Genomic DNA, 13,264 nt, shown 5'->3' with positions numbered 1-13,264 from the left:
AAAATAAATTTAAAACACTCTCAAGATTTTCCTAAACAAATACCAAACTTTTATATCTATGAAATTCACATCAAGTTACAAAATGACAATTTTTATATAATACTTTATATATACACATTTACTAAGTCCTGATTAATTAAAAAAAAAAAAACAAGAAGTACAACATAAAACTATAAAAGAATTTACATATTGTGGATTCAGAAATCATTTATGTATCTTAAGCAAATATATTACGATAATTACTCTTAGAAATAAGGAGGAACTATATATTGAATTACTTGAATTCAACAGGATTGGCTAAGTGCTTGTCATCTTTTTATATCTTAAGTTTTATTGCAAAGATAGTGATTGTAAAATGGCATAAAATCGGTAATTATGACCAGAGAAAAGAGATAATTTATATAGAGTCAACTTGTAATCGGTCGATTACAAGTCATCTTTGATAAATATCAAAGAACTTTAATAAATATCTGTAATTTCACATTTAGACTTTTGAAATGTGTCCCTGTTAAACTATGTCCCGTTCTTACTCTTCCCAGTACAGAAATAATGCTTCTATTTTCTCTGTACAGGTAAATTATATTGGACTATGAGCAAGCTGACAGTCGCAGATTTCATAAGAATACCCAAATTTGGAAGGCTGATTTTGGAACACTTTAAATACAATACCACTGGTTCTTGGAAATTAAAGCAGTTTAGTTTTTAGAGAGTTCAAAACGCATATTTGCTCTTTAATTCTTATTATGAAATGAAACTATGAGCTGCCATTTGAAAAATTGCATTTTCCCTTTGCTGTTTTTTTTTAAATTAGATATGTACACTTACTCTCCTGTTTTATGAACTTGACAAATTTATCAATAAATGACAATTAGTCAATATTTTTATCAAGCAAAATGCATTTTGCTGTTCTGTGCAAATCTTAATAAATTGCAAAGCTCAAGTACCTAGTGATCTTCACCACACTATGGTGAAAAGCGTTTTGTATACAAAAATCGAAAGTAGTGTGGACTAATTATTATGCAAGTATTCATATCATGTCTTATTACATTTATATTTTTTAATTTCTTATTTGTTATTTAGAGTTTTATTATACGTATAGATAATTCAAAACAGCGTTTTATTTTTATAATACTTGAATATTTTATTAAACATACAATAACAAACAATTCATTTTCAAGAACATTTTTTTTCACAGTTTATTAAGAAGAGAGATTTTTATTTAGCACATAATACCCAAACCTTGACAAATAAGAAAGATAGTGAATTTATCAAGTACACAGAATAGGGGAATAAATTCGTTAGCAGGCGTAAACAATGTTTTTTGATTAAAAGAGAATAAACTAGTTCAGAACATCCTCCAAAAAAACTTTTTATAAAGTTTTAAGTACAACGTCCTCCAAAAATAATAAATTCTATAAGAAGTTATTATTAATATATAAAGAATATATGCGTATATACATATGTTACTTTAATATTTTTTTACATTACTTGTTTTCTTCAAATAAAGAAGCAAATATTTTCTTCCATTCATGAATTTTTACAAAAAAACTGATCTGCTTAAAGCAGTAAAAATTAGCAACAACTTGCTTTGCATAGTAAAGCCGCCTTATAAATTTCAAATCAATTCCAAATCAACTCCATGCATGTTCTGGTCTTACATGCCTCAACAGAATTATATTAATTTCTGTTAAAATCATAATAATAAAATATATGGTATCAAGAAAATGTGGATTGTGTGGATGTTGTGCACCTATTGATAGTCCACTTCAACAAAAGCTCCAAAATGTATAAGAGCAAACTGCGACATCTTATAGAATTTATTATTTTTGAGTGTAGAAATACTCACTATCTCACAGACATCCGCTTTTTCAAAGCATTCAAATAGATGTAATATAATTCCCAATCGAAAATAACATTTTTTAACTATTTTTAAATTAGTACTAACTCAAATGACTAAATTACTAGTAAATTACTCATGGAAAAGATTACTTAATTACTTAAATACTTAAGTTAATATTAATTTGAAGCAATAGCGTTAGTCTGCGACGTCGTTAGTCGTATGATTGGTTTCACCGTCAATTTTAAGATAGTCTATAAATGAATGTTTTTACTTTTTCAGAATTGAATTTTCACACTTCGTAAAATCGGAAGCAGTATAGTAAATAAAATTATTTTAATTATTATTATTATAAGTACTCTGAATATTATTATTAATTATGTTAAGGTAAATAAGACAATTTTTTCTTAATTGTGATATATAAAAATTGAAATAATTTAATAGCAGCAGCAATTGACACAAAAAAAATCGAAATGTTGTGAAAAATATTTTTGTTATTTTTTATTTTTGAACAAATTATTTGATTAAATGCGAAAGGAAAAAAATTGAAAAAACAAATCAAAAATCAATTCATATTCCGTTATTGTTTTTTGTTTTCTTTGAAAACATGAAGGACATTGACAGAGCATTTAAAATCGGCAAGCGGCAATTATCATAAGCGAAGTTAACTCTTATGCACTTTATGAAAGTGCAATAAAAATTGGCAACAGAAAGTAAATATCTACGGTACAAGCGGACAAGCGGAATCCCATTTTGCGCTTTTAATTTTATGCCAATTACTTTCCCGACTCAGACCAGTCCCGACCAGACCAGACCAGACCAGACCAGACGCATTAAGCATTAAACATGCGCTACACAGCGCAGCGCACTGCAAAGGAATGCATGCGGCCGGGACAGTGTGTGACCAATAAAAATAACAAACCAAAAAAAACAAAACAAAAACAAAACAACAAGCAAAATTCAAATAAGGCAAAACAAAAACATATCGACAACAACAAAAAGAACTACAGCGACAGCACTGCATAAGAAAATAATAATAATATGACACAAATTGTAAAAGCCGCTTTCGAATTTTTGGTACTTACGCCCGTGTGTGTCCCCGATATCAACAATTTACAAAATTTGCTAGCATGTGCAGTGCATTATTGACTGCCTACCATCGCTTCTCCGCTTCTCCGTGTCTCCGTGTCTCCATGCCTTTTTGCTTTGTTTTTATAAGAAAGCATCAATATAAAAATAACAAAACAAAAACTTAATATTATTTTCAGTTACAGTTTATTGCACTTAATGAATGCAGCGGCAGTGGCTTGCACCCGTGGCCATATCAACACCCAAAGTACTTTCATATGCTGATGATAAATTTCAATGACAACAGTTTGCCGCTTATAGAGATGAGCGAGAAGAGGTCAAGCAACCGCTCAGATGATTTACCATGTGCAAAACATACAATACACACATACATACACATTCAAACACACCAATACAGACAACAGCTTACGTTAAGCACTCACATGCATACACTCACAAAATATACGAAAAAAATACTGAATGTCCTTCACCTAGAATATTTTTTAAATATTTTTTTTGTGTTTTTTTGGCACTTTTTTTACATATTATTGCAATTTTGTTAGTGTTGTTGTTATTGTTGTTGCTGCTGCTGATGTTGTAACAGTTATTGCCGAAAATAAAAATAACAAAAATATAACACGTAAAACGCTTATACAATTTAAATAGTAACAACAACACAGCGCGCTGATGTACGTAAATGACCAAAAAATAAAAATCAATTTGTTGTTGGTATTTACAATAAAATTTATTTAAAAAAGCAGAATAAAAAAATGGCTACTCCACGATTGTTTCATCAATATGGTTGACAATGTTAAATTAATAAGCATGCGGAAAGTAAGTCTGGCTGTAAGTGTGTAAGTCTGTGTGTGTGTGTGCTTATTTTGTGCAGACATAAGTATGTGTGAAAAAAGCCCATTAATGCATTTCGACTTTTGACCCAAAAACGACGAAAATAAAATAAAAATGTAACAAAAAATTAAAAAAGAGTTATAACTGCCAAATAAAAATGCCAAAAAATTAATTGCATTTTATTGGTTTCATTTATTTTTAAAAGAGCCGGGCGAGTAATTGTTCTACTTTTTACTACTACAATTTTTTTCTTTATTTTGTGTTGGGAAACACGTGTACAACAGAAATGCAACAATTGTCAGTAATATTTTAAGTATGCAAAAAAAAGATTATATGTTATTTTAATTCAGGGCTGAGACCGCGTAAACACTGCAAGGCTTACGTTGGTGTATAGGAACCCACGCAGAGAAACTGTGCATTCCCAATAACCCTCACTGCAGAAGTTGTGGAAACCCGCAGGAAAAGATTTCTCTGCGAATGTCCGGTTTCAATGTCCAGAAGATATAGGTTCTTATGAAGATACTTCTTTGATAGTTTATCAGATTGTTCATCGGTGAATACGAAAGAGCTATTAAATTATCAAAATTTGGATTGAGTCACTACTCTTCTATACCAGAGTTCTAGTGAGGAATATGGTAGCAAGACGACGAGAAATGGATTTAGTCTCTACTCTTCTATACTAGAGTTCTTGTGAGGAATATGGTAGCAAAACGACGAAAAATCGCTAACTGGCCTACTACTGCAACCAACCAACTAAGTCAGAGCTGTACAAAGCGTGACAGTCCTCATGCGCCTGATATTTGTGTTGCCCGCGGCCTTTTCTAAATCTACTACAATAAGATACTTCAAGTAATTTACATAATTAGCAAAGATCTTAGTATATATATTATTGACCAACATTATTTTAATATTACATTAAAAATAAAACATTGTTCGTATGACAACAACTAATATTAATAATGCTGATAGTGATAGAAATGTAAAAGATAAATTAATGAAGAATAAATAAAATTAAATTTATCAAATTCGCCGTGTTTTTATTTTTCTCCGGAGTATGTATTTATTTCTGCGGCCCTTCAACCTCCAACCCACCAATGTTATTTTAGACAAAATCACATAATTTTAAATAAGTGTTTAAGAAAGGGACCATAACAGTTATTGTTTACAAAATAAATCTTAAGTCTTATCATTTGAAAATCCAAACACAATAATTAAATTTGCGTTAAAATATATTTTCATAAATAATTATTATTATTTGTCTTTTACTTTTCTAAGCGCAAGTAACTCGTACATCTAATCTCTATTTGAAACCGCAAAAAAAGTATTATTTTTGCTTAGAAACAAAAAACTAAAAACAAACTATTATTTATTTTTTATAACTAATTTTATAACGTAATTTGAAAACCAAATGCAAGTTGCAGACCGGGCGTTTTATTTTTAAGTAAAGCAAAATAAAACGCATTGTGTGTTTTTGGTGGAAATTGCGAACCAATCACAAAATTCAGAAGAATATCTTCAATTGAAGAATAACTAGTACTAATATATAATATTACAATGATATTTGAGTTCAAAAATGAATAAGCATCTATATACAAAATCTGCAGTATATATACACATTCAAATATTACTATACATGTTTATATAACAAAATTCACCACAGCAATTACCATTACCATTGAGCAAATAGTTGTAACAAAGCACGGAATAAACGTCAAGCAACAATAGACCTGCTAAAAAGTCAACACTTAAGACTTTCACGGTAGCTCTAGTCCAACACATTTTTTTTGTACAGCACAAATACCACCACAACTTGTGGTGAGTTTGTAATTAAGAATAATTCATAGGCGGCGTCATCTTTTTATGTTAATTCTGCAATTAGTAGAATGAAACTTAGTATATAGGACGACTTGTTAGCTTAACTCTACTTTAGTGCGTGTTTAATTAACTTACGAGGCGTATTCGAAAGTTGTGCGTTTAACATAATAATGTATATACTTGCGTTTTCTGACATGTATATACTTTTCTTAATGACAATATATTTTTTTTCCCTTAGTAAAATGTATAATCAGTGAAGATCTTCAAAGTCAACATCTATAATGTTTATCATCTTCTCAATTGAATTGTTGTCCATTAACAATTTTGGGGTTCATTTAATTCAAAATATAACTCGAAAACCAATAATATATATTACAAAAATCTAACGTATATTATATCATTTCAACTAACTCATAAGAAAATCAAATGAGATTTATTAATTATATTTAATTATAAAATTAAATCATGAAATTTTCTTTAAAATACAATTGCTTTCAAAAACTTATTGGTATCCATTTAGTACTGAAAATTCAGATAAATTTCTACTCGTACACACAACTTTCTGTGTCTAACAACAAGGAATTTGAATGAGATAGAATATGTATGGAGTAGAATGTTTCTTTAGCAGTTAGAATTCTGTATGTAAGACATAACAGAGAGCACCTGAACACCCGTTTAACTTCTCGACGTAGTTTGCGCTATATACAAAAGGCATACAGTCTTATTTGGATTGTCGCTCCAACCGGGAAAAAATGGGCGCTTCATGTCGTAATCATTTGTTGCTGGATCTGCGTATTCGTGTGTCTTTTTCACTCAGAAAATTCTCTCGACGTGTTTCAGTTTGATGGACTAATTTTGCGCACTGCTTAGGAACAGAATTACTGCGTCTTCGAGGCTCCAGATGCCACCATCTGGCTCCGGCCTTGAAGCTTTGTTCGTTCAACTGATCAATGATTTCACAAGTATAACATGTATTGTTGTTGCATTGCCTTGGCAAAATGAAAATTTGGGATTTTGCTTTTTTTTTTTTGAGTATCAGAACACTCAATATTTCAACTAATATTCTATAATATGTTCATTCAACAACGCATGTCACCTTTTTTCGAACAGTTTTAGTTTACACGTTGTTTTGATTTTAACTTGATCGCTGAAATATAGTGGTGTACACACCTTTTATTAATAATCATGAATTATTAAAATATTTTAATAGAGATCTTGAATTCTTCATATAATTGTGTATTTTGTGCAAAGCAGAGAGGTATCTCATGCCGAAGTTTTCATACAATAACTTCCAAAAGTCGTGAAACGAGGAACCTTAAACATCGACAAGTGCTTTTTGCCCTTAGTTAGGCACCCAATACAACTTTAACTTGCTTTCTTAAGTTTCCGACAGTGCGAACAATTTTTTATATAATGTTAAAACGACTTAAAAAAATTTATTAATTTTATACAAATTATTAAAAATATTTCTGGCAGCAGAAAAACAATTGACATTAAGGATTTATTCCTAAATATTGTACATACAGGTAATAAAACAAAAATTCTCCTCTGCTTAATACTCAAGCCAAAGAGTATCCGAAAACTATATGCATGGTTTATCCAGTTAATACAACATCCAATACATTGGAGAATCATGTTTTCCTATGTATGATGTAAATACGATGAACCATATATTCTAGACCATTTTCAAGAACCATAGATATTATTAATTACGTCTATATCTCAAAATAATGTTTCCGTTCGCTAAATCTATATCTTATAGATGTTTCGAAGACATCATTGAATGTCTTAATTCTTTTGAAAAGATAAAATACATTCTTATGACAATCATTTCTTAACTTAAAATATGTGAAAAAACCAACTTCAATCTGTCTTTTTATCTGGATACAAGGACATCTGGTTGATTACGTTAATATCTTTTCTCGGTATTCCATTTGAGAATCTGTTCCACTTATATCAAAAACACTTCGAAAATTCTCTTTATTATTTCATATATATTATTACAAAGCACTGATTAATTCATTATATATTTTTTCGAAATTCATTCTGGTTTTCTATTAAAACCTTGCCAAAGGCTGAAAAAACGAAACAGATAATAATTGTTCTCAAAATTTTACGACATATGAAGTTAATTTCTTTTTTTCAAAAATGTAAACAAAAAAAATTTTTTTTAATCATTTGAGATAATGTACTTAACTAAATTATTAAGTATATTAAATTCTTTAAAGGAGTAACCAAACCATCTCTTTGTTTATGATTCTGGCGCAGTATGCCTCACTTCAATTTATTCTTAACTCTTTATTTCGATCGATATAATAAAATAATCTATATACATAAAAGAAAGTCGTGTTAGTTAGACCACTCATAACTCAAGAACGGCTGAACCGATTTTAATTATCTTTGATTTGTTGGAATCGTCTCCGCTCCGAATAGCAGAATACATTATAAAATATTGGAAAAATCCACTAATTTTAGCAAAAATAATAAATTTGTAAATGCTGTTTCAAACTGTTGACAGTTCGAAAGTTTGAGTGATATTGATTTCTTTTTAAATTTTTTTTTTCAAATATTTCAAATATTTGAAATTTCAAATATAATAAATTCAAAAATAATAAATAAATATTGTTATCAATATACCATCGAATCCACGTGACCTGTGGAACAAATATAAGGATAACATGTCAGAAGACATTTTACATAGAATTCCTGTCAGTTCAAGAAATCCCGATCTTGAGGTGAATGATGAAATGCATCATCAGGCTTTGCTCTTGATCGAAGACATATGTTACCATACCTGCGGTAGTTTGTTGGTCAGATTAGGAATGCCAGCTTCTGATCGTGGAATAAATAACGCATTTAATCGAGAATTGGAACGTGAACGTGAATATGATCGACATGAATTAGACCAATCAGTTCAAACTAATGTACCTCTATTGAATCCGCAACAGAAGGAAGTTTAACATTAATGAAAGCGATTGATGAAGAAAATGGTGGCTTTTTTTTCCTGGACGCCCACAGTGGGACTGGTAAAACATTCCTCACGTCATTAATTTTGGCCACTGTTCGTGCGATATTCCGACATTGCGGTAGCAGTTGCTTCTTCTGGAATAGCGGCTACATTGTTAGAAGGATGCCGTACGGCTCATTCAGCGTTAAAATTGCCGTTAAACCTTCAAACTACCGAGCAACCGATATGTAATATTGTGAAGCATTCTGCAATGGCTAAAGTTTTAGTAGCATCTAAAATCATCATCTGGGACGAATGCACAATGGCGCACAAACGCGCATTAGAAGCACTTGACAGAACATTGAAAGATCTTCGCAATGACTCGAGATGTTTTGGAGGCGCAATGATTTTACTGTCTGGCGATTTTCGCCAAACACTCCCAGTCATTCCAAAATCGATTGCTGCCGACGAAATAAATGCTTGCCTTAAATCATCAAATCTTTGGCGCTATGTGAAGAAACTTCAGCTGGTAACAAACATGAGAGTTGCATTGGTAAACGATACAACTGCTGAAGAGTTCTCCAAGCAATTGCTGTTAATCGGTAATGGCCGTGTAGCTGTTAAAGAATCGAGCGGATTAATTGCATTTCCTTCAAATTTTTGCAATTTCGTCTCATCAAAAGACGAACTCATCAATGAGGTATTTTCGAACATCATTGATAATCATAAAAACAAAAAATGGTTGAGCGAGCGAGCAATTTTGGCAGCTAAGAACAAAGATGTGAATGACTTAAACTTTGTAATTCAAAATGAAATCGTTGGTACTCTGCATACATTCAAATCTATTGACTGTGTAACAAACGAAGAAGAAGCTACCAACTATCCAACTGAATTTTTGAACTCCTTGGATGTGCCTGGCTTACCACCGCACAATTTACAATTAAAGATTGGTTCGGTAGTCATTATGCTTCGAAATCTAAACCAACCAAAACTATGCAATGGAACGCGATTAGTGATAACAAAACTGATGGCCAATGTGATTCACGCAATGATACTCAAAGGAAAATTCAAAAGTGATGAAGTTCTCATTCCGAGGATTCCAATGATCTCAATCGATATGCCCTTTGAGTTTAAACGAATTCAATTTCCTATTCGGCTTGCATTCGCTAAGACTATAAATAAATCACAAGGCTAATCCTTTAGTGTTTGTGGTCTGAATCTAGAAAATGCATGTTTTTCACATGGTCAATTGTACGTGGCATGTTCACGTGTAGGCAAACCATCTGCTTTATTTGTTCTTGCGCCTGATAAAAAAACAAAAAATATCGTATATCACAAGGTTCTTTATTGAAGAGAATCAATCGGAGTGCAACCTATAGGTTCTTGCTGACAGACTATTAAAATAATTAATTATATATCAATATCCTAATAAACTATTGAATACAATAAATTTTTTGTATTCATTTTATTACTTTAATAAATTTCTAAATTTAGTTTATCTATAATTTAATATAACATTTATTGACTGTTACGCGGTACGAAGTTCGCGGGGTCACCTAGTATACACATAATATAAATGTATAATTCTCTGAAGTTAACCTGAATAACAATAAAATAAAATCATATTTTCAGTTGTATTTTCATTATCAATTCATAAAAAAATCACCAATCAATTGATAAAAAGCATCGACGTTTATTATATTGAATCGAAATAAAAACTTTTGTCTATTATATATATAATTTTTCAACTATTGACCTAGTAAATAATTTTATAAAAATAACTGAAGTAACATTTGTTAGAATTAAAATAATTAAGATTAAATTAAATTGGGATTAAATTATTAATAGTTATAGTATGTTTTTCTTCTTTTGTTACAGGATCAGTTACACGACTAATTCAACCACACAAGTCCATTAAGTCTCAACTTTTCCCCGCAAACGCAACTTTAAATGGAACTAAACTCAAAAGTTGGAACTTTTAGCAGAATTATCCGTCAACAGCTCAACTAAAGTAAATATAAATGAAATTAGTTTAAGTGAAATTTTATAAAACTTGCATTGAAAATAAATTAAGTTGGCAACAAAATAGTAAAATAACAAAAAATAAACTAAAGGATAAAGAAACAGAAAATGGCGTCTATTATTTTTCATTACATTCAACTTCTATCGCAGTGCCTGTCAGCCTTCCCCCTAATGCTTTTTACAGTTTTAATCAGCAAAAGGCATTCATCTTGTTTTAAAAACTAATTTTTTATCGTACGAGGACTGCAAGGCAAAGTATCTGCAGAAGCTGCAGATACTGGCTTCGGCCACGCCAGTGGTGGCTATCGCACCAAAATGAAGAAAAGAAAAATATGCAAACACCACCGAGCACTCGAGAACGTTAACCAAATAGGGCACATCCTTGAAGCAAGTAGACAAGGATATACGGTCTCTAAAGAAATGGAAAAAACAATAAAATTAAAATGGGAAGCACATAAACTTTTTCCCTTGCCAAAGCACATTTATTTAACTAAGAGTAAAAAATTACTTTGGCTACTGCAAAATATAAGTAAAGGAAATATTTATAGGTCACATGAACTTAATGATGGAGCTACATAATGATTTTTAATGCATAGTAGATCTAGATAAATATCTACTATCATATTTTAAGGGTTAGATAATGTGTAGAAAAAAAATTTAAAAGTTTGATTAATTAAGCAAAAATTAAAATAATATTTAGAGTAGTTTTGAGTTCAACTGTAAATCTTTTCAAAAAGGTTCCGAAATTTGTAATTTATTGACCTAAAATTCATATTAGGCTAATTTCTGAACCACTTCTACAAAAATTACTAACTTATTTCGAAGCATATTTAAATAATCATATTTAGTCACGGATAAACATAATAGTCAATATGACAATTTTGCTGATAATAAATAAAAAATAAATGAAATAAAAAATAGCAACCCCATAAATTCATCGATAGTATAAATGCTCAACTAAAAATAATCAGTTAATATACATAAAGTCTAACCAGAAGGTTAATCTAGCCAAAAGATTAACTGATATCGAATTAACTGTTACAACAATGGGAAACTAAATCAAATTACTTTTTGAACAATATCAAAATTCAGTACCTCTAAATAAATTTTCTATTACACCAACACGAAGTGCCAAGCCAGTCACCTAAAGCATCAGCGGGACTGGACGCTAGCTGAACCGATGAAAGTCTTAAATGAGTAATAGTAACTTTATCTTGTAGTAATACTGACGTAGTTCCGTAAAAATGAAAATATTATCTAGAATCGAAATATTTTCTTCAGTGGAATAAGACGCGGGAGAAAAGGTCACTACGACTTTAGGAAGTGAAACCGCTGTGATTTGTGTACAATTTATATAAAAATATAAATGTCCATTTATAAGCTATTGTTTTCAAAAGAGAAGTGTTTTGAACAGTAGTGAATTACAACAACAAAAATTGTTTATTATACATTAATTAATTGACCATACAGCTGACCATACAGCTTTTTCAAGAATTGCCAAATATTCACCATCAGTGATCTTAGAACTATTTCTTATATATTATTATTCGTAAGTAATTGTTTAGGACTGCAAGTATCAAAGATTGAACTAGTGCCCTGCCAAAATTGAAGCTCAGAGTCAGTGTTCATAAGCCAAATGACACAAAAGTTTTATATAATCTTGAACTATATTAAAAGGAGTTTATTCGTTGTTTGGTTGAAATTTTTAAAATATAATTATCTGAAACTATTTATATAGAGAAGCATTATTTCTATATATAGTTTAATATAATAATTAATAGGAACATAATTATAAAGACATCATTTATTTTTTAATAAAAATACAGGCATTATATATTACTTAATGAAATACTTATATTACAACACTTGGTTACACAAATTTGAAAAAATTTGTGCAAGATAGCTTTATTTAAAAACCTGTTACATATAGATATGTAACATATTCCATTATAAGTTAAAAACCAAAATTCTTTGCCTCAGTTCTTTGGATTTTATTTACTACTCCATTTATTTTTTTTTTTTTTGCGAAATCAGTAATATTAAAAACTGTTATAATGAATAGTAATATTCACAACAATTTGACTGTAGAAATATACTATATTAATTGTACTTAGTTTAGTTTTATATATGATCTGACTATGACCTGCTATCGTCTAGCTACTGGATTAATTTGAATCTTTACTATCAGCGGCTAATAAGGTTAAAAAATAATTTCTTCTGTCCTTATGTTTAAATTGTATATGTAGATTATAATGGCAGATCCCTTATGAGAAAATTTTCAAAAGAACACAATTTGCCATGCTAAATTTTCTAATTAAGCAAATCCTTAGGTTGTAATCCCAAAAATATGGTTGGGTGCTTTTACGATAATCGATATATAATACAGAATTTTAAAATGAATAATATTTATTTTAAATTAAATATTTATTTTATATAACACTTCGTTAGGAATCACATGGATTCTTTTTATAATTATCCTTAGTTGTAATTAGTTACATTCTTGTAGCTCTAATTTTTTTCTTCAACATAGACAATTGATCTATACTTAATTAATAAAATATTTTTATTTTGTATGCAGTCACAGTAACAATCATTATTATATTGAAGCTATTTGAGGCAGTACACTTGAGCACTTTTACTCCTTCTTAACTCGAGGTATTTTCAAAACCCCTTTTTACGCCTTGGCTGGATTATTGTTTATCACTTCAACAGACTAAGCAATAATT

The 13,264-nt window shown here is 30.0% G+C and overlaps 1 protein-coding gene across 1 annotated transcript; it reads left to right on the top strand.

Annotated features, from left to right (window-relative positions):
* Window positions 1-8,787: 8,787 nt before the first annotated feature.
* Window positions 8,788-9,711, top strand: LOC119675939 (ATP-dependent DNA helicase PIF1-like). Its single transcript, XM_038087157.1, has one exon. It carries the CDS (start codon window positions 8,788-8,790, stop codon window positions 9,709-9,711), a length of 924 nt encoding a protein of 307 aa, XP_037943085.1.
* The last annotated feature ends 3,553 nt before the right edge of the window (window positions 9,712-13,264 follow it).

This window comes from Teleopsis dalmanni, chromosome 2, assembly GCF_002237135.1.
Source record: "Teleopsis dalmanni isolate 2A chromosome 2, ASM223713v2, whole genome shotgun sequence".
Classification (NCBI taxonomy): Eukaryota; Metazoa; Arthropoda; class Insecta; order Diptera; family Diopsidae; genus Teleopsis; species Teleopsis dalmanni.
The sequence above is the reverse complement of the archived record's forward strand: the minus strand, read 5'-3'. Positions and strand labels throughout refer to the sequence as shown.

Coding starts and splice junctions, on each gene's coding strand:
- LOC119675939 (XM_038087157.1), top strand. CDS start 8,788: ATGGCTAAAGTTTTAGTAGCATCTAAAATCATCATCTGGGACGAATGC.